The sequence below is a fragment of the Fusarium subglutinans genome, assembly GCF_013396075.1.
Source record: "Fusarium subglutinans strain NRRL 66333 chromosome Unknown NRRL66333_c0000018, whole genome shotgun sequence".
NCBI lineage: Eukaryota > Fungi > Ascomycota > Sordariomycetes > Hypocreales > Nectriaceae > Fusarium > Fusarium subglutinans.
In genome coordinates this window covers 99965-119694 of record NW_023502081.1, presented here as the reverse complement: position 1 = coordinate 119694, position 19730 = coordinate 99965, and the positions used below count along the sequence as shown (strand labels likewise).

At 47.7% G+C, this 19730-nt stretch overlaps 7 protein-coding genes across 7 annotated transcripts; 3 read left to right on the top strand and 4 right to left on the bottom strand.

The window, feature by feature from the left end:
- Window positions 1-347: 347 nt before the first annotated feature.
- FSUBG_2046 (fusarubin cluster-dehydrogenase) lies at window positions 348-1277 on the bottom strand (the record flags this gene model as incomplete). Its single annotated transcript, XM_036679778.1, has 1 exon — window positions 348-1277. One exon carries the CDS (start codon window positions 1275-1277, stop codon window positions 348-350), a length of 930 nt encoding a protein of 309 aa, XP_036542322.1.
- Window positions 1278-2603: 1326 nt separating this feature from the next.
- On the bottom strand, window positions 2604-3605 carry FSUBG_2045 (fusarubin cluster-transcription factor; the record flags this gene model as incomplete). The annotated part of the gene is made up of 1 exon (XM_036679777.1): window positions 2604-3605. One exon carries the CDS (start codon window positions 3603-3605, stop codon window positions 2604-2606), a length of 1002 nt encoding a protein of 333 aa, XP_036542321.1.
- A 1454-nt stretch (window positions 3606-5059) lies between these two features.
- FSUBG_2044 (adenylosuccinate lyase) lies at window positions 5060-8588 on the top strand (the record flags this gene model as incomplete). The annotated part of the gene is made up of 12 exons (XM_036679776.1): window positions 5060-5299; window positions 5358-6231; window positions 6474-6880; window positions 6934-6945; window positions 7002-7254; window positions 7306-7450; window positions 7500-7578; window positions 7616-7644; window positions 7696-7840; window positions 7892-8002; window positions 8050-8234; window positions 8282-8588. The coding sequence occupies 12 exons, from the start codon at window positions 5060-5062 to the stop codon at window positions 8586-8588; spliced, it is 2787 nt and encodes a 928-aa protein (XP_036542320.1).
- Window positions 8589-9541: 953 nt separating this feature from the next.
- Window positions 9542-12091, top strand: FSUBG_2043 (polyketide synthase; the record flags this gene model as incomplete). Its single annotated transcript, XM_036679775.1, has 2 exons — window positions 9542-10701; window positions 10765-12091. 2 exons carry the CDS (start codon window positions 9542-9544, stop codon window positions 12089-12091), a joined length of 2487 nt encoding a protein of 828 aa, XP_036542319.1.
- Window positions 12092-12453: 362 nt separating this feature from the next.
- Window positions 12454-13513, bottom strand: FSUBG_2042 (formate transport; the record flags this gene model as incomplete). The annotated part of the gene is made up of 4 exons (XM_036679774.1): window positions 12454-12632; window positions 12683-12988; window positions 13044-13164; window positions 13220-13513. The coding sequence occupies 4 exons, from the start codon at window positions 13511-13513 to the stop codon at window positions 12454-12456; spliced, it is 900 nt and encodes a 299-aa protein (XP_036542318.1).
- Window positions 13514-14993: 1480 nt separating this feature from the next.
- On the bottom strand, window positions 14994-16108 carry FSUBG_2041 (YPC1-alkaline Ceramidase; the record flags this gene model as incomplete). Its single annotated transcript, XM_036679773.1, has 7 exons — window positions 14994-15156; window positions 15206-15323; window positions 15375-15656; window positions 15704-15760; window positions 15891-15951; window positions 16006-16018; window positions 16068-16108. The coding sequence occupies 7 exons, from the start codon at window positions 16106-16108 to the stop codon at window positions 14994-14996; spliced, it is 735 nt and encodes a 244-aa protein (XP_036542317.1).
- Window positions 16109-16710: 602 nt separating this feature from the next.
- Window positions 16711-19075, top strand: FSUBG_2040 (host-specific AK-toxin Akt2; the record flags this gene model as incomplete). Its single annotated transcript, XM_036679772.1, has 6 exons — window positions 16711-17058; window positions 17484-17497; window positions 17736-17883; window positions 17940-18078; window positions 18128-18236; window positions 18292-19075. The coding sequence occupies 6 exons, from the start codon at window positions 16711-16713 to the stop codon at window positions 19073-19075; spliced, it is 1542 nt and encodes a 513-aa protein (XP_036542316.1).
- Window positions 19076-19730: the final 655 nt, after the last annotated feature.

Below are 19730 nucleotides of genomic sequence, written 5' to 3'. Positions count from 1 at the left end.
AAACGTCTCACGGCATTTACGAGCTTATTCTAGGTCAGGCTGCTTATGCTTTAATTCTCGTTGCGGGTAAATGCAGTTGATCTCTGACACGCATCGTAGTTTCTGCTTGCTTATCCCATTCTCTGGTGGGGCTAGCCAACTGGAGCACCTCCAAGCTCAGTATTGTTGTTTTCTGAGAGCCACTGACACCCGAACGGGTTGGAAAGACGCATCTGTCTCATATTCTAGATCTGGAAAGACCTTAAAGATCATTTTTACTGGTAAAACAGAGCTCAATAGTGACGTTGTAATGTGTTCTGATTCATGTTGTTTTGATGCCAATTACCCTACAACCCCACCTTGACCATCTAAGACAGCAATGTTCCTCCTGTAGTCTCAACAACACTACCAGAAGTATTCTTGTTCTTCATCAAGTACAAATAGGCCTCCACGACATCCTCAACCTTTCCAATCTCGCCCGTCGTCATTCTTCCCTTCAAGTGTCCAGTCACGTTGTCCCAATACCCCATCTCCTTCACGTAGCTCCAGATCTCAGTGTCCGTTGGGCCCTGCGCAACAGCATTAACGCGAATCGGCGCAAGGTCAACAGCCAAACCGCGGATCATGCCGCGAAGACCAGAGAGGTAAGAGTACATGATGGACCAATCCTTGGAGACATGCTCTGTTGCGCCACCGGTAGCGACGGTGAATGATGAAGAACCGCTTTCGTTCAAGTGCTTGCGGAGTTGCTGCGCGACAACAAGTGGTGCAAAGAAGCGCACGGTGCCAGCTTGACGAATAGCATCAAGCGTGAAATCCTCCAGCTTCCCAACAGCGAGCTTGTCGCCTGCCGTGAAGACAACGTGGTCCAGCTTGCCAGACTTGGCGACCTCGGTGAAGAGGTTCTCAACCTCTGAGGTGAGTGTGTCAGGCGAGCCCAGGTTGCAGGGAAACCCGTGAAGTTGAGCTTTGGAAGATTGGTTGTTCTCTTTCAGGCGCTCAATGGCGCTGGAGATCTTTGTCTGGGAGGATGAGGAGATGAACACAGACGACGCGCCGTTTTGGATCGCTGCTTCTGCGACGCCAAAGCCGATTCCTGATGAACCGCCGATGACGAGGACGCGAGATCCTGCGAGCTTGGAGACGTATTTTCCGAGTGAAGCCATTTTGATGTGTATGTTTGAGAGAGTGTGAGGTGCAAGATGAGGTTGAGGGGAGAAGGTGAAGAGGAGAAGAGTTGTTCGCTGAGCAACGTAGATACGGCTTTTATGTTGGGGTGGTATGGGAGAAGCAAACATGGCTTACATGGCTTGAGCTAAGGCCTATTGTCATGATGTTAGTCCCCCCGCCTCCAGCCATGGCACTGTTTGATCGACCAACCACTCAAAATGACCCCTCATAATTACAGAATATCCAGTGAATCATGGAGAGGGAAATATCTCGGAGTCCGGGACTGTTCCTTGCCGATTCTGTGTCTGTGTAACTTGATGCGTGCCTGATGAGTGCCCCGCTATATGCACGACGGCCAACATTTCTCGCGACTGTGTTGAAAAGCGAGGCCGAAACAGGGATCAAATGCCATCCTTTTCTGTGAGATTTCGGGGATAAAAAATGAGAGAAAAATGAGGCTCAAGATAAGAGAGATAAAGTAGCCTGGAACCGTTAGATTCGGCACCGGTGCAAGCGCTCTTTCAATACGCCACTGCACAATTCGCCAACTAGCTTGATGATTATGAAGGGTGCATCATTGAGTCTAGCCTTATCAGGTACATAACAGTCTTGGTACGAGAGGGTACAGGTACATCTGCCATAGGATGTTTCCTCACTCGGCCAGCGCTGAGGAAACAACAGACCCTCACGTCAGATATTGTCCCAATCTAGTAACCCTGGCGCCTGGCGGTATGCAGAGCGGGAAGAAATCAAGGCCTGGACCGGATATCTGCTTCAATATGTATGCATCAGCGTCTTGATAAGTCTCCCGATATCCATGCTGTTATCCCGCTGAAACGTAAGATACGATCAGCATTCAGTCATGCATGCTTCGGCTTCCGAATTCCAGGCACGTATGCACCAGCAGCTGCCAGCCAATCCTATACCGGAGCTGCATAGACACTGTATTTGTGCCTGATGAGACTCTGAAAACACGAAGATATTGTGGAGAGTCATATTATGGCTGTATCACATGATACAGAATCACATGGAATATCAAGTGACCAGGGTAAAAATAGATGCAGTCATGTTAGACGTTTTATTGCCATTGCAATAGTGCCAGGGAATACACCAACGGGATAGACTACGGACATTGTGACGCCACGCACAGCTCGGCGTTCGGGCTGGTGAAGGGCCGGCATCAACTGACTTCGCGTTGCACCTGATGACGACACAGAGGCTTACAGGCCTACTGAATATACCCTCACTAGAGACTTCTGGGTTTTCATCATTAATAAGGACAGGATCAGTGTTGATGCAGTCGTAGTGACTGTAAATGATAGTTACGATGCGTTTGGCAAATCGCTGAGCTACATATCTAATGAGTTCCGTGGAACCCCAAAGGAATGACGTAAATCAAACAATTCAGCCTTTTATATAAGTTACAGGTAACATGATGCAACAAACAAAAATGTTCACATCATCTCTCCTTGGCCTTTCTTGATCTTCTGGATGATTCCTTGCAACTCCTCCCTCATATTCCTTACAGCAACAACATGCCAATTCAACCCGCCATCATCCCCTCCAGCAAAAGAATCAAACGTCTCCATGACCTTCTCAGCCTTTCTCAACTCTCTCAAAACAACAGTTCTTTGCAGCGTAGCTTGATCCTCATCATCAAGATCCAGCATCCCAAGCTGGATCTTCATAGGTCGGAGTTCAACTCCGTCGGTGTGATACCGCGCTGTGACTGCGACTCTGTACCAGAATATGACCTTTGATAAGATTGCGCTGTGTAGCATTGCGATATGGGGGTTCCGTGCGCAGTGACATTTGAGGAGGGGAATGAGGTTTGTGAGGGCGGCTTTGTTGACGGATAGGACTGTGTCGATGGACGGTGTTGAACAGGTTTGCTTTGGGGGAATGGGGGAGGATTTGCAGATGCTTTGGGCGGCGTTAGTGTTGCAGTGCAGCGATCTCAACACCTTGAGAGCAAGGGCCTCACAATCGTGAGAGTGCACCGCTGTTGGCTCCGGCGCCTTGATCGACAATATCGGCTTAGTCGATAAGCTCAAATCAGGTGATACCACACCGCTTGACTGCGACGCAGTAGTATCCGACACAAAACCCAGTGACTTCCATGGATCAACCCAAGATATACCGTTCCCATCATCAAAGTCAACAGTGCGCGACGCCCAACTATCAAGCATCTCAAGATCACCAGCCGAGTATGTACTGTAATCCTCCCACGCATTCGTAAACTGCGTCGTAAGACTACTCCCACTATCCTGCACACTCTTCCTCTGTCGCGCCCGCTTGCCATGTCGTCGCGAAGCGCTGTAGCAGCACTCCTTGGCCTGCCCGTTGTCCTCGCAGCGCTCGCAGGGGTGAGTCCTGCTGCAACGGACCTTGGCTGTCGTACAAGCGTCGCAAGCGAGGCGCAGCCGGACGGGCTTTGCGGACCGAGTCTCGGACATGGTTTTGTGAAAAGATTTGCGAGGTGCTTTAGTTTGGGGGTCTTGAGCTTTGTGGTTTGATACATATATGAAGCAAACTGTGGTCGCCTTTTCTCTCTTTTTGCCAAGGGGTGAATTGGGAGCCGCGTGAGTGGGAGGGTTGGGAGATAGACGCCATCTGTGGTCTAGTCTAAGCCCGTCATGTCGGCATGGTAGGACGGTAAGCGGCTGGCTGACAGCCCTTTTGCCTATTACAAAGGATTTATGACCATTATACTATCTACGCTGACCAGTCATATTGTTAGAAAGCTCCTTTCGAATCCTTCCCTACGGTGTATACTTGACAAGTCCTGAATCATGATGTGTTTCGATCCTCCAGGATTTAATTCTCCGAGGACTGCAGTTCCACACTCGAACGGAACAGCAACATGGCACGAGTCTGAAGCTAGTATAGAAATTTCCATAGCACTCAATGTAGCCTTCAGAGTCAAGAGGATCCGGGAGTTACTCCGGTCCCGGTCGTCATTCATATCAGATATGCCTCCAACGGAAAAGGCTACGTGCGTATGCAGGACTTGCAATGGAAAAGGTACCGGCCGACGGCAGCGGAGTCCGGACATCTTCAAGACTCCATCTTACTCCGGACCTCGTCCGCCTAGATACCTACCCGTCTGCCACCAATCGGAACGGAAATCAGCTGCATAAGACTGAGATGAGACATGATAGATATGCTTTTGTAAAGGATAAGAGAAACTTGCGGATCAGCGGACGAATACTTGGTTACTGTGCCAAGATCCTGGTTTGACAGGAAATACGAGCAAACCGACGAGTCCCTGATTCAGGGACGGTTCTGTTGGAATCTTCTGGTGAAATGATGTCAAGTTACTCCAAAATCAAGCCCGCTTTTATCGTAGAAAAAAAGCCATACCTGAAATGCGGTTTCACGACGTGGATACGGCACAAGGGAAGCAATCAGCGGTAGCTGGTTTGACGTGCTTGATTACGCCATGTAAGCTGTGTAACCGCTCAAGAATAAAACAAGATAAGGGACCATGTAATCAGGTCCCAGGGACATATAATGGGCCTCAATTGAGGAGGTGGTGGGTGTACTTGCTAGGTCAGCTCAATACTATTGCAACGGAGCTTCGGGGTGAGATGGGAAATAAAGATCTTACAGAGACATTGATAATGAAACTGATTGAAGATAATAGTATTACGTGCTCGTCGGTGGACGTTTGCTGACATCAGAGGCGTTTTGTGCAAACCCCAAATGTCGTCCAACCACAATAATCGCTGGAATCTTCTGTCGCTGAGATCTTAAGTTTTCCCCCGTTTTGTGCGGCTCACTCAGCCTTGTCTTATCACGTAACACGCATGATGCGGAGACGCGTGCCGATCCCAACACCGTCAGCAATGACATTTTCCCTCCCTTGCCAACAACCACGACATAATCTCACTAATTACCTGTTTTAGCCATGCAGTTTTTCATTCTCGCTGCTATAATCGCAGCGACGATCGGAAAATACTCCGATGCCGTGCGCTCTGAAATACCCGCTACACGATCCTTCTTCTACGTCGGCGGGCGGTACGACCATGACGGTGACGGCGGCCATGTTTTTCGGGACCAGATGTATGTTGAGAAACTCGCCCCCGTAAGGGGAGCTTGGAAAGACACGCCTATCGTTATGATTCACGGTATGGCGCAGACAGGCACGGTACGTTTCAACCTCCGTGAAATCTCGGAAGCCGTGGTGACTTTTTCGCCACGTTTAGAATTTCCTGAATAAGCCCGACGGCGGAGTTGGTTGGGCCTCGAGGTTTATTGAGCAGGGATATGAGGTGTACATTGTTGACCAGACCTTTCGGGGAAGATCTGCTTGGATGCCTGGGCAAGGCGCTGCGAAGCTTAGCACCCTTTCGGCCGAGGCTGTGGAGGTTGCGTTTACTGATTCGAGGACGCATATGCTCTGGCCTCAGGCTCTGAACCATACCCAATGGCCTGGCTCTGGGGTTCGGGGCGATCCAGTGTTTGACGCGTTTTACAGCTCGAATGTGGAGTTTGTTGATAATACGACCTATCAGCAGACTTCGGTTCAGGCAGCTGGTGCAGCCTTATTGGATAGGATTGAGAAACCGGCTGTTCTTCTGGGACATAGTCAGGGAAGCTTCATGCCTACTTTGATTGCTGACATGAGGCCGAACCTTACGAAGAGCATTGTTCTGCTAGAAGCTGCTGGACCGCCGTTCAAAGATGAGATTTTCAAGTTTGGCGGAGAGTTTCCTAGGCCATGGGGTCTGTGGGATGTTCCTATCACGTATGACCCTCCTGTAGACGACCCGAAGAAGGACCTTGTCCAGAAGGTTCATGCCCAGAAAGATGATTTGTCTACAGAGTGTATACTTCAGGCAGATGAACCTTCGCCCCGAAAGTTGGTCAACTTGATGGACATTCCTATTCTTATTGTCACAGGTGAGGCATCATACCATATGCCTTATGAGCACTGCACGGCTGCGTATTATAAACAGGCGGGATGTTTAAAGACGGAGCTTATTGAGTTGGGAACTATTGGGATTCATGGGAACGGGCATATGCTTATCATGGAGAAGAACAGTGACGAGATACATGCTGTTGTCGAGAAGTGGATACGTAAAAGTTAGGTTCAGAATATCATCACAAGATTTCGATACTGCCGAGTCATAATATTTCTATGAAGTTTGTGTGAGCTTTGTGGTCTGTTCATTGGTTTGCCAGTAGTGAACGAGCCTTCGCAAACTCACGATGTCCCGTCAACACCAAGATAAAGTTACGATTCACGAGCCCTGCCCTAATCTCCAGCATCAATTTGCCACGATAAACCCTATCTGAAACTTACTTCTCACACGTTATAGTCAAGTATCTGCTGTTCTCCCGTTCCATTAAAAGTCTTTCCAACCATGCCTCGCACCCAGTCAGTTTCTCTCCCCTTTCAACCATTTCCCTAGTTAAGATGTCCAACGCAGGGTCATCCTCTACTGCCCTCACCAGGGCGCGCAACAGGCCCTGCGAGATGGAAAACCTGTTCAGCCGAGAATCTCGGTATACCGTCTGGCGAAAACTTTGGCTATGGCTTGCTGAAAGCCAAAAGCAGCTTGGCATCGTCTACCGCGTCCCCATCCCCGACACCAAGCCTCAGAGGTTCACAGTAGAGAGAATAATCGACGATGAGGGTCTGGAACAGCTGAGGCGCTGTAGTCAAGTCCTGAGCTACCAAGTTCATACTGCGCAAATGCGCTCACTGATGGGTAATTTCCTATGTGTATGTGGCGCCCGTTGTCTTGCGTTGGGCCGTTTGACTAACTCTGCCTTTAGGATCTCCGGGCTGTAAGATCTATGAGGCTTAGCCGTTGGCGATAACTGGTAACTGATATATGATCTAGCAATATCACTACGTCACTGATATAGACGCCCCTCGATCTGAGCACTGGCTCAACATTGGCGTCACCCACGACTACACCCTCGAGAACACGGAGCAGATTCTCATGGCTCAAGCCCTGGATATCCTGAACACCAAGATCTCGATGCTTCTCTACCGACTTCGAAATTTTGCCATGGATCACAGGTCTGCACAATGTGTCATGTATAAGCCAGACTCCGATAGACCTATCTACGTTACAACAATCGGAGGGAGAGGTTAGTCACCCGTAAACTGACTTTTCTTGACAGGTTCTGACACGTTTATAGTTGCTTCTTGGGCTAGGGCACTCGTCGAAGTTCTGTGGGCTTTTCAAAGGCTTCGATGCAGCATTCGATCGGCTGGTTCTCAGCCAATTACTCAATGTGAACAGGGAAACATTGACTATTATGACAAGCCATCCATGCGGGAACAGTAAGAACTCTCCACCAGTTGCACATTTCCTCAGTCTAATATTTTTCAGCTTCGAGGGTGACGACTCAAAGTGCGAGAAGTTAGATGAACTCCTTTGCCAAAGGATGGGGCTTGAAAAGTGTCACGCAGTAAGTAATTGAGGCTCCGCTATCATATGACTCTCAGCTAACTCCTCAGAAGCACTATTTCACATAGTAAGCCAAGAGCTCACTGCTGCTGCATCATATACTAATCATCTAATATAGCCGCGCCGAGACTAACGCACTTTTGGGTCGCTTCTGCCATGCTCTAGGCGAAATAGCTCTTAATGCTGTTGAAGATCTGGACCATTTTCACTCTAGTGAGCAGATGGTCGAGAAAAGGGCGAGGAACGATGGCTCCCCTGTCACAGTGAGTTGGCCATCTGAGGTAGAATAAGCATTTCGCTAACTGACTTGAAAGGCGGACGATCCATTGTACAGACAGTCACCGCTCCTTAGGATTGCTGCAGAAGCACTCATGCAAGCGGCACTCACTTTCAAGGATCCCCAAGTGCCCAAGACCATTAGATATGTAAGACGTCGAGCACTCTGTTTTATATTGATACTAACCCGTATTAGGGGGAATACATCATGGCACGGCTGTTCAAGCACGCGGCACGAGTCGTCAGGGTACTCCAAAGCATCGTCGAAGGTCTTTACTACGATGCTGTGAAAGCCAACGCCCTCAAGTGGCTCGAGATGCCATTCATGATGAGAGCCCCTCTCATCGCTAGATATACCCTCCGCGGCGAGGATTCAATGACGTAAAGTGCTCAACTATCAAGAATCAACAGGATGCTAACAGTTCTAGTATTTTGTGGCATCTAAGAAACGTTAGCATGTGGGTGATGCACCAACCATCTCAGCTTCAAGCGCAAAGCTTTGTGGCCACACTCCAGTGCCACGAATTCTTCAACAACCATGCTGGCGAAGTTAACAATGCTATCTTGTCGGTTCAGGATGTCAAACATATTGTAAAAGAAGTCAAAGATATTTGTGGAGGGAACGGTATCGTCGCCAGGAGACTTCAGCCTTACTCGGGGTATATTCGAGAGATGACAGCTGGAGAGATGCGCCTGCAGGCACCTCTGATGATTGAGGCTGGCCGTCGTCACTAGGTGTTACGGTTACCTTGTGGTCGCCGATGGGCATGTGGGAGCTGGGCGTTTCTGAAGCTATTGGCTTGTTGGGATTAGCGTTCGATCTGGGATTGGGGCGTTTTCATGTGTCTTGGAGTTTCGCGGAGTATGCGGCTGATGATTCACTGTGTTGCATAAATCCCACTGGAACAAGGGGAATATCATTAGGTAGCCTACCTATCTTGGTGCATGTGCTTCTGTGCACTGTTAGTTGGTGACGTAATTTTTATTTTGTTTCTGCATCGTCGATGCTTCATTCTCTTATCTACCTCCATCCCTCCTCAACTTCTCCTCTCAACAACACATGAAGACCTAGTAACTCAACAACACCAGTCTTTCAATAATTAATCTATCATTATTGAAGCCTGAGAGACATACGCCGTCGTTTTCTCTCAGCTTCGACTTCACTCAAAGTCTCGCGGCGTCGGTGTGTTACGCCTCGTCTTCTTCGGTAGGAGGAGGTCAAGAGATTTTCAGCCGATCATCACTAACGGCCTCTCTAGTCTGCAACACGATTCTCCCGCATTCATCTGCGACGCCATAACTAGCTTTGATCGGTGGGACTTCTTATTGTACTCTGCCTGTATCTCTTGTTGGCTTCTTGTCCATCGATTGCGACAAGTTGCAACATCAGCGGCATCGTTGAACTTCAAGGGTTCTTCTCTCAAGTTTCGAACCTCCAACGCAACGTGGGTTAGTGCACAAATCCTTTGCACTTACGCAGGAAACAAAAGGTTTGATGATTGCGGAAGCTTTCTATCATCTCGTGCTAACTTATGCCAGCTCGCAGTCCTCCCAGTCTACTCAGCCGCCTGACCATTACCCTCCCTCCCTGCCAAACTTTGCACTATATTACTAGGCTCATGGCCTTGGAAGGTACTGTCACAAAGGATTGTAACAAGTGCTTGTCCTCCAGAACTTGATCAACCACGATGGGAGACAACGCACTAGAGCTGCCAGTCCTAGAAGAAGCAAAGCCCACCGTGAGACTCAAAGGCAAAGAAAACGAGTATGTCGAGACTCTAGAGTATAATACTTTCCAGTCTCGAGGTGGGAACCCAGAAACCCTCATGGACGAGGAACGATGGCTTGACTTTCCTGTTCATGTCTCACGCCCCTTGAAAAAGGCTAAGATTCACGGATCCGACAGAGATGCTTCTCTGCCACCCATGGAAACATCTGGGACGACAACCATCTGGAACCCAGAACCAGTCTCTGGCCTTGGAAATAACCGCATTTCGAAATTAGACATTGGTCGAAAGGCGACTGAGACACATGTGGCCGTTAAGCTAGCTGCCAGAGCTAGTAATTCTATCAACAGACTACACTGCAGGACAAAAGAATGGATTAGTACCGCCAATGGTATGCAGCTCATAACGAACATCAAGGTCAGCGGCGTGTTTGTAGGGATATCTGCATTAAACTACAACGCCATCTTCATGATGAAGTCGAGTACTCAACATTTACCGGATGGCTTTAATGGCCTCTCAAGGCGGCAAACTATCAAAAACATGTTGAATTTAGACAACACAGAACTTGTCGAACTAGTATTTGGGCCAGAGCATTACGTACAAGGGCAAGAGATCATTTGGACCGAGAACATGCTGATCCCAAGCAACATGTCATATGTCAAACGCGCACTCCATGGACACTTGGATGATGGTGAGAAAACTCGGTTCATGCAGCTATTGAGGCGAGAACACCACCTCCTTGTGTCTGGGAATGGTCCAGCTGGTGTTGCTAAGACCCTCCCGTCCAATGAAGCGCCAAGTCGAAAGCCATTGATTTGTCGCGCTATTCAAGGTGGAAAGGGTTACAACGATCTACATTTCATCTTGAGGTGGCCTCCAATGGCACTGCTGGAGTTTCCCGGAGACATGATCAACGAAATGCAAAGCTTTCTCGACAGATATCCTTCTGACAATGTGCCCTTGAACATTGCACTGGCCGCAACAATTGTCTATTTCGATATTGAGGAAACAGACGACCACGACATGGAGGGCTTTGTGGATTCCTTTCCTGGGCGGAAGCCAGCTCTTGTGCAAAAAGCCCCCTTAGCAACTTTTATTATATACTTTCCTCACATGCTGAGGTTCGTTGAAACACACCATTTGACGTCGTTCCTCCACCCGTTTCGGTTCGCCAATTATTTCAGATCCCACCGCGATCCCCTCGAAGTCTCTACCGTTCGCGATAACCTCAATCCAATCTCAATGCGCTCCTGGGTCCACCAGGTACGCTCTCGTCATCCGCAAGTTCTTGCGGACTCAAGGTTCACTCTGATTCCCGCATCTATGCCAGGGTCAACAATGGTATTTCCCGAAGACTGCACTCATGCTGAGAGACCATCATCTGACCTGTTCGCGCTATGTTGTTTGAATGACGTGCGAACTCTGGGAATTCCAAGTTATTCGCGTAACCCGGGTTTCCCTTTTCAGTGTGTAGGAGCACCCAAATGGCTCTTCACAAAGGCGGTTCAGAAATTTGATAAGAATTGCTTTTCACTCACTGGAAATCCTACAGTCGCCTATTGGAATACTACCACTCCTGAGACAGTCAAAGCTCTTACCGGTTCGGCAAGGGCAATCGGCCCTGTTTTCCCAGATGTCGGGTCTGATTACTACAACACGGAGGCCATATTCTCTTGCGTGAAGCGGTGGTTCGGCGACGAGTCTTACTACACCGAGAACCCTCAGTTTTGCCTCGATAATCCAGAGCTTGATCGACAGAATATGGCAACCAGGGCGGACGAGCTCATCAGGATTGCGGATCGCTTGGGTATACCACCCAATGAGAGAAGGACGAGCCACGAGACCATGTTGATTGAGTGGGATGGTATGGAAACACAATTGAAGTCGCTTCGAAAGAAGGGAAAGTTGAAGCGGCTCGCTGCGCCGGAATATTATACACCTCCAGCCAAGCGCGCACAACCTGTCGAACCAACCTTGAGCTCGCACATTAAAGGGGAGATTCTTCAAACTATCAAAGGCCTTGCAGCTTCATCGTGCGACTGGGACAAGCTGCTAAAGGATCTTGAAACTCCAGCCCCAACAATTAAAGCAATTCACGAGTCATTCTCCCATGTGCGTTTGTTTGTAGCAGAGTCAGAGAAGATACTACAGGATACGAATGATGGCAATGGAGAAGGAGATCTGGACCATGTCATTCGACTGGTGTTTCGAGCCGAGGGACTTTTCGGGTCGGGAGTAGAAGCAATGGACTACGAGTCAAAATGGGACCAACACCGCAACAGGCTTTCCCAGCTGTTTGGACAGCCAACGGGGAAGGCTATGGAAGCTGTTTTCAGACTCCGGAATACTCCTGACGCGTTCAGTATCATTCTTCCCCAGATTCAGGTTTTGGCAGAATCTTCTTTGATCAAAGACCAAGTCGAGGCCTTCAAGAAGATCGAGGCACTACTGGGACAGCCGCCGACCGAGATCGATGATCAGACAGCTTCGGGGAGAAATGAGGGACAATAATAAACGATGACTGGACTTTGATGAACTCGAACTTGACTTCTAGGGATAGATATTCAAGTATTTTAGGATCGAGATGGTAACTGAAAAGGATTAAAAATTGCTGAGGGGAGGTTTGATGAGAGATGATGGGCTGGAACATCGAACGATTACGAGATAGAACGAAAGCGCCATGAAAGTTGACTTTTGAACTTGAGCAGACCATGAAACTAAGCAACCTTTATTGGGTCTATGTAATTTGTTTTCGTTGTTTCCTTGCATTAAGTTGTCTACTCTATATCTCCTCTATGCTAACTAATATATCTTTCTCCTTTTTAGGTCTATGCTCTATTATAACTTGTGCAGTCCTGCTGACAGGTTCGTCTTTATCGTGACTCCATCTGGCTCTCCTCATCCGAAGGACTGTCATGTCCATGATTATGCAAAACGCCTTTGCCTTGAGGTTGTTCCTCGTCATCAACGTCTGCAAGATACATCCACCAAAAGTATACACCGCAGCACAAGCTGCCTCCAAGGATATTTCCAAAGAGAGCTGGAATCATTCCTGTGAAAATGTTAGTCAAGGTTCATCGGTAGATGAGACAGTGGTCATACCCTTCCATATATAAAGCCCAACTGTCAAGCCAGGTGTACCCATCCAGATACCCAAAGGCATAAAGAACATATTGGCGACAACATGATCGAAACCCAAAGCCACAAAGGCAAAGATGGGAATCCACATGCCAACTACCTTTGACGTCAAGTCTTTTGCTTGTACGCCGAGGAAACATGCCAGGCAAACAAGCCAGTTGCAGCCAATGGCACGAAGGAAGATCTGGTAGGCCTCGGGGGTTATTTGCTTCTTAGTAGTGAAGGCGATAATTTCTTCGCGGTATGGATCTGAGTCAAAGATTCCTCCGTCTGTGAATGTTATGATTAGATCGTGAATATGAGTGGTGCCGGGCAGGGTGCTTACATCCGACGATAATGGCCATGACAAAGAGACATCCACCTAAGTTTCCGAAGAAACAGAGGAACCAGTGAAGCAACATCCTCCATATCGATAATCTTCCATTGAGGACGGCAACAAAGGTGAACTAAGACATCCATTAGATCACTGCTTGTTAAGGCTTGATACATAAGTCGACCCACCAGATTCGTTGACGTAAATAGATCAGCACCCGTCAATATCACAGTGACCAATCCCAAAGGAAAGACGATGGCTCCGATGAGTTTGATGAGGCCTGGTGCATTCTCCTGATACCATGGTGCCGTCAATGCTGTCAAAGAAACAGCACATCCAAATGCAAGAATGCATCCACCAGAGATACCAGACAACAACACCTTATCTGGTCTCGATCTTCCCTTCTTCACACCAGCTCGACAAATAAGTTCCGCCGTCTCAGCAGGTGTATAAGCCAAAGGGCTCGCAAGATCAATAGTCATCTTGGCCATTTCACCGACTGTCAAAGCACACTCACCAAAAGAAACCTTCAATTTACTCAGCAGGGCTCTCTCCGTTCTTATCTTCCCCTGCGGTGAAAAATTCCCAACTTGATCTCGGCACTCTAAACCGCCCCGTTCCCACCATGCCGAGCAATGTCGAGAAAACTCCGTACGTAATCCACTGTACTAGCTTCCAGAGCCAAGAGTCTAGACCGGTTCAAGAAGCATCCTTATCTCTGGGATGTTTCCCGATGCGGATGTGGTGGCTTGCGGTGCAAAGTCGGGATACGACACACCTGCAGATGAGGCTCAACGGCATCTTGTTTAGTTTCTCTTAACTCCTTCCAGCAGTGAGAATTCAAAGAGTGTAAAATGCGAATGATACAGAGAGATTGAGGATGAATTAAGCTTGTTTCCCCATTTCGGTAATGCATCCCGCACTTTGCTCCACCGCTGATCCAAGAAGAGGTAATTTTATGCTTAATAGTTCATAGATAAGAAACCCGTGGAGTCGTAACTTGTTTTGTTAGTCTTGGCCCGGTCGAGTGGATAAGCTTGTGATCAACCGGAGATGTCATTTGAGAATTTGATTCATTGCGGAGCCTCATCGGAGAAGTGTACGAATATTATGACGCTAATACTGGTCCTCTTGGGCAGCTATCTTGGCACTAATGAATTCAAACCCGGGAGAACGGGACGCGTGAGTCGGGCGATATCGGCATTTGAACCGGTTTGTGAATTGTTTATCATGACGCTTAGGCTAACAGAGATTTCAAAGTGCAGATCTTGAAGTGCGACATATGAATCACTTTGTACCCCAGCCATTCTTTCTAATGTTCAGTCTTTTCACTATCATATCGTTGCAGCAGCACTACAGCCCACGTTGATGATGAAAACTTCTCAACCCTTGTCCTTCCGTCCATCCGCAAATCCGCAATAATCTCATGATAAGCTTATGGATCTTGCGGGGTCCCCGCGGGGTCCTTCTACCGCATCATTCTCGATTTTGACCTTGTCTTATGGGCGTCTGCGGCTTCTGCAGCATCATCAGTTGCGGGCTGCGGGCTGCTGAGATTCTTGTCCGCAATAGAGCCAAATTCGTGATGTCTTCGCAGTTTTATCTCATCACAAACCATGAATTGTTCAACATCTCATGATCCCATCGTTTCCCATCCGTTCTTCCGGAACTGAACAGGGACTGTCGACTGTTGGGTTGAAGTTGGGTCCTGTTCCGGGTCAAAGGCCCCACTGCTGCACTGCATAATGGAATTAATTTGCCCAAAATATGAGTCAGGCCTTGATTGATGGTTCTATTCCAGTCTATATATCTTTTAGTATATTTTATGGGCTAGTGCTTGTAGCTGCTACGATCTATCCAACGGATGAGTCTAATGGAAGAGCCACTCCGTTGGACTCCCCGGCCCTTGGCTGCATGTCGGCTCATCCTCTGGATTTACCTCATTTCTTTCTTTCGCCAAGATTAGCCTTGCTTCACTGTCCCAGAAGATCCAGACATCAGTCTGGCAGCAACAGGAACGGGCCAAGCAAATGTGTCCGTAGGGTCCTCGATCACCTCCCCTGTCGTAACGACATCAATGACAGCAACAGCGGTATAGCCTCCGATAGCGGTGAACACATGCCACCTGACAGATGTTAGCTTGACTCAAGCTCATGAAGTCGGATTCAACATACCATCCATGAAGTTCCAAAAGAAACGCAAAGGGCAGACCAACTGCATGCCTTGCACTCGTCAGATACCGGCAAGCGAACTCGTCAATGAGCCAAACAATATATCCAAAGCCAAAGAATCCTGTCATAATTAGCTCGGCCCAATGGGTACAGAGTCTTTTGTGTTACGTACCAAGTCCGAGAATAGCCATGTTTTGGAATTTCTTCCTGATGGTTGGGTCCTTGACCTGCTGAGGAATTACCTTCAGCACACGGGTAGCAATGACATAAATGCCCATGCCAAACGTAATGGCGTGCAAAAGAAACTCATCCATGACCATATGAGTGACCATGACAATCGTGAATAATATTGAAAGAATGGTCCCAACGATTCGCCTCTTTTGAGGACTGGCTTTGAAGCTGAGAAGTCGGTAGATGAGGGGTGTGGTGAGAAGATGCATTGACAGTTCATCAGCTAGCAATTATTAGGCCTTCCTCTTACTGAAGCAGAAGTATACTTACACATTTGAGTATGATACTTCAAGGTCATGTGATATCCAGCTGAACATATCCCCACGCCTATTAGTCCACAGTACGAGGCCAAGCGTGGCCCAGTCGGGAATTTAGGCGACGTCAACAAGCCATAGAGTCCATATGCCACTAGTGACAAGGTCAATTGCAGATCCCGACCCATGGTAACATTACTTACCATATGTGAAACTGCTAAGAGTATTTATAAACTCAGCAATATACCGTGTGATAACATAATCCTAAAACGACACGTTAACTCCATTTTAGCCAAGGGAGACCATTGCGGTATTTACCTCTTCACAAAAGCTGCAAAAGTCAGTAAATCTTGTCAATTCCAAGTGATCCAATAACTTACTTTAGGTAAGAGGTCTGAGGACCCCAAAATGGTGCTGCCATGGCCGGTCAATTCCACGAGTTGTGATGTTTTGGTCTCCCGAGCGTCGAGACACTGAATGGCTTTTGGAGACTGGAATTAAGGCGGTGAAGTGTTGCAGAATAGACTCCAAGATGCCTCGGAAGAAACGGGATGACGTGTATATGGAAAAAGTCTAAGGATCTGAAATGCCCGCGGGCTGCGATGTCTCACACTCCGGGGCTTTGAGCTAAATAGTTATTTCCGGTGATAAGAAATCTGAGTTTTTTTTATTGGATGTTGAAGCAAGCCACTTTAGTGTAATATGCGTGCACTTTGTCGTGGCTTGGCATTCACATGGAATATTAAAAGTGACAATTCTTGTTTTGAGTTTGTTGATGTCACAAGCTGATTAGTAATTATCGTGATGCTTGATCGTATCGCGATGGTGTCTCATTCCGCGTGGAGTTCATCCTTGTGAGCTGCAGCCATCGCAAGTCGTCTGACTCAGCCCTAGCGATGCTATTCAAGAGAAGACCATTTATCATGAGCAGCCGCCTCTACGATCAATCTTATCCAGTATTTGTCTTGTCTTTTTGCCCTTTCAATATTTTAAAGTGCCTGGTCAGACATAGATACTGCAAAAATGTCTATCTCGATGCTCAAAAAGTATCTGCCGATATCTCTGGCACTACTCCTATTCTACGGCAGCGCTTCGCGATTCAGCCATGGTGCGACATCAACTACATCCTTTTATCAGTATCAAAATGATCGAAGTCCCGATGACGGGTCGACCTTGTCCCGTGTTATTCCCATCTTCGATTTCATCGTTGGAACAGCCATTCTGCAGCGAGGACTTTCACGCAAAGTCGCAACATGCTTTGTAGCATCGACTATCACCAGCGTAGCTGTTCAACGCTACTTGGCTGGATTGGACTGCCAAGGTGACTTTCTGCAGGGTATTTGGGCAACTGCTGCAGCTATTGCGACTTTGGTATGAAATTTGTGCCATGATAGCTGTCTAGGGCTCTTCGTCCATTCGAGGCCAAGTTACATCGTTCATAAGGGTAGAAAAGGCTTCATAACACTAGGAATTCACCTTGAGGAGTTTCGAAGTACAGAGAATACATGAATGAGATTGCAAAACTGAAGAATCGAAGCTCTGGCTGATATTGTCCACCCGCTGAATTGCAATCACCATTACCTCCTACCAGCAATCCAGCGTGAGTTTGAAGATGTGCCCTAGCAGTTTAGAGTGAAAACATTTGCGGCCGATTTCATTTAAAGGGCGTAATAAGTATGGTAGCATCGGCTTAAGCCTGTAGATCCTGTGTTTGACAAGAAGGGCGCAGATCGTAACCGAGCTACCGAGGTCGGCGTTGGCGCATTGCCCTGTTTGGAATAGCTTATCTTATCTAGGCTGGACCACCTATGTAAGAGAACTATTGTCTTTCAACCACCGTTAGTTTGTTGAATCGACATCACATTTTACGTTGTTAGCTGCTCTTTGTTAGGATACTGTCCCCCTGATATTTCAATGTGGTCTAGACTCATACTGCGTTCTTCCTTTCGGGCGGCGCACGTTAGGCGACAAATCTTACCAGCAAACCAAGCCAGATGTCTATCAACCCCGTCTAATTATCGAGTTATTGAGCATACTATTGATTGTAGTCATTCAAGAGAGTATCTCGCTGAAACGGCAAACGGTGATGATGACACACCAAGACTTGCAGTGAAGCAATATGTACCCCACGACAACCCCGATCCTCAGCCTGGTGATGTAACCATTATTGGTGCTCATGCAAATGGTTTTCCAAAGGTAGCAAAGCTCACGGATCTCAGCCCAAGATTACAACGTATCATCTGACTTGCTAGGAACTATATGAGCCACTATGGGATGAGCTGTATGACCGAGCAGGACAACAAGATCTCAGGATACGATCGATATGGATTGCAGATGTATGGAATCAAGGACAATCAGGAGTCATTAACGAGAGAGTACTCGGCAACGATCGTGAGTAAAATCCCAACCGTGGACCATCGCCATTACTCACATATACCAGTCAGTTGGTTTGATCACGCAAGAGACCTAATGAATCTCATCAACCAGCATCAACGAGATATCCCTCACCCCATCGTTGGTATTGGCCATAGTATGGGTGGAACTCAGCTGTAAGTAACCATTACCGACACCGGGTCACTTTGAGAATCCTCTAACTGTAGAAAGTGCACAACTGGCACTTTGGCACCCGCGACTTCTGGACTCGTTAGTACTTATTGATCCCATCATCCAAATACCAAACCCAAGCATTTCCCTGTCCGGTCTTTCTACAAAGAGGCGGGATATCTGGCCATCAAGAGAAGATGCTGTTGTCAGGTTCAAGAAGAGCAAATTCTTCCAGTCTTGGGATCCTCGTGTTCTTGACCTCTGGATTGAGCATGGGCTTCGAGATGTTCCGACAGAGCTTCATCCGAAAGAAAAGGATTCGAGTTCAGATGAGCGAGTTACGCTCACGACTTCAAAGCATCAAGAGCTCTTCAGTTTCGTTCGGCCGACATACTTAGCAAGAGACTGGGAACCATCCAACGACCAAGATGTAGAACAGAACAAAGACTGCCCTGACTACCCATTCCATCGCCCAGAGCCTCCAAAGATATTTCGCCACTTACCCGAGCTGCGACCAAGCACATTATTCGTCTTCGGAAAACAATCAGAGTTCTCATCACCGGAACGACGACAGGAGAAAATGCTGACAACAGGCACCGGAGTCGGGGGCAGTGGAGGCGCAGCTGCTGGCAGGGTTCAAGAGGAGACTCTTGACTGTGGCCATTTGATACCGATGGAGAAGGTTTCTGAGTGTGCGGATGCCATCTCTTCATTCGTCGGGAAAGAAATGAGACGATGGCGTGATCAGCAAGAATCTTTTAAAAGGTACCGTGAAAGCATGTCTAGGCGACAACAAATCACGATCGATGAACGGTGGGAGGAAAAGGTTAAGCTTGGGGGTTAATACTTAAAGAAATCATAGAAGCGCTCGGGTCGAACCAGTCTTCGTAACACGGCTCGACCCAGTAGACACTTGTAAGAGCAAAAATACAATAGATGAGATGTGTAATGGGTAAAGGGACAAAATCAAAAAAAAAAAGAGATCTTGATGAGACTGGGACTCGAACCCAGGGAGGATTGCTCCACCAGGACCAGGAAATTGGTGTTAAGGTTAACCTTAACCTGGCGCCATAACCAACTCGGCCATCTCACCGGTAATTGGATAAAAGTGAGATAGCTAATTAAAATCTATATCTGCAGAAAAATGAGACTCTTACAAACTCAGAGTCTCGGATTGTTCACGCCAACCGAGCATTTGCCACGTCACGTTTGGTAATAGAACGAAGGGAAATGATTTTGAATTTGACGCCCTCTTTCTAGGTGAATCTAGGCGGAGCCGTGCAGTCGACAAAGCTTTGGTCTATAAACTTGCGCTCGTCAATTATCCTTTAGGTACCGACCAATCACGACTATGGTTCAAGAAAGTAACTTGCTTTTTTCCCTCGTAGCCAACCTTCTCCAAGTCTTTATACTTTAGTTTTTGTTCTCCTCCTTGATACGAAGCACGTTCTATTGGTAGACTGCCTCTCCACTCCACGGCTCGTGGCCACGACGGGAAA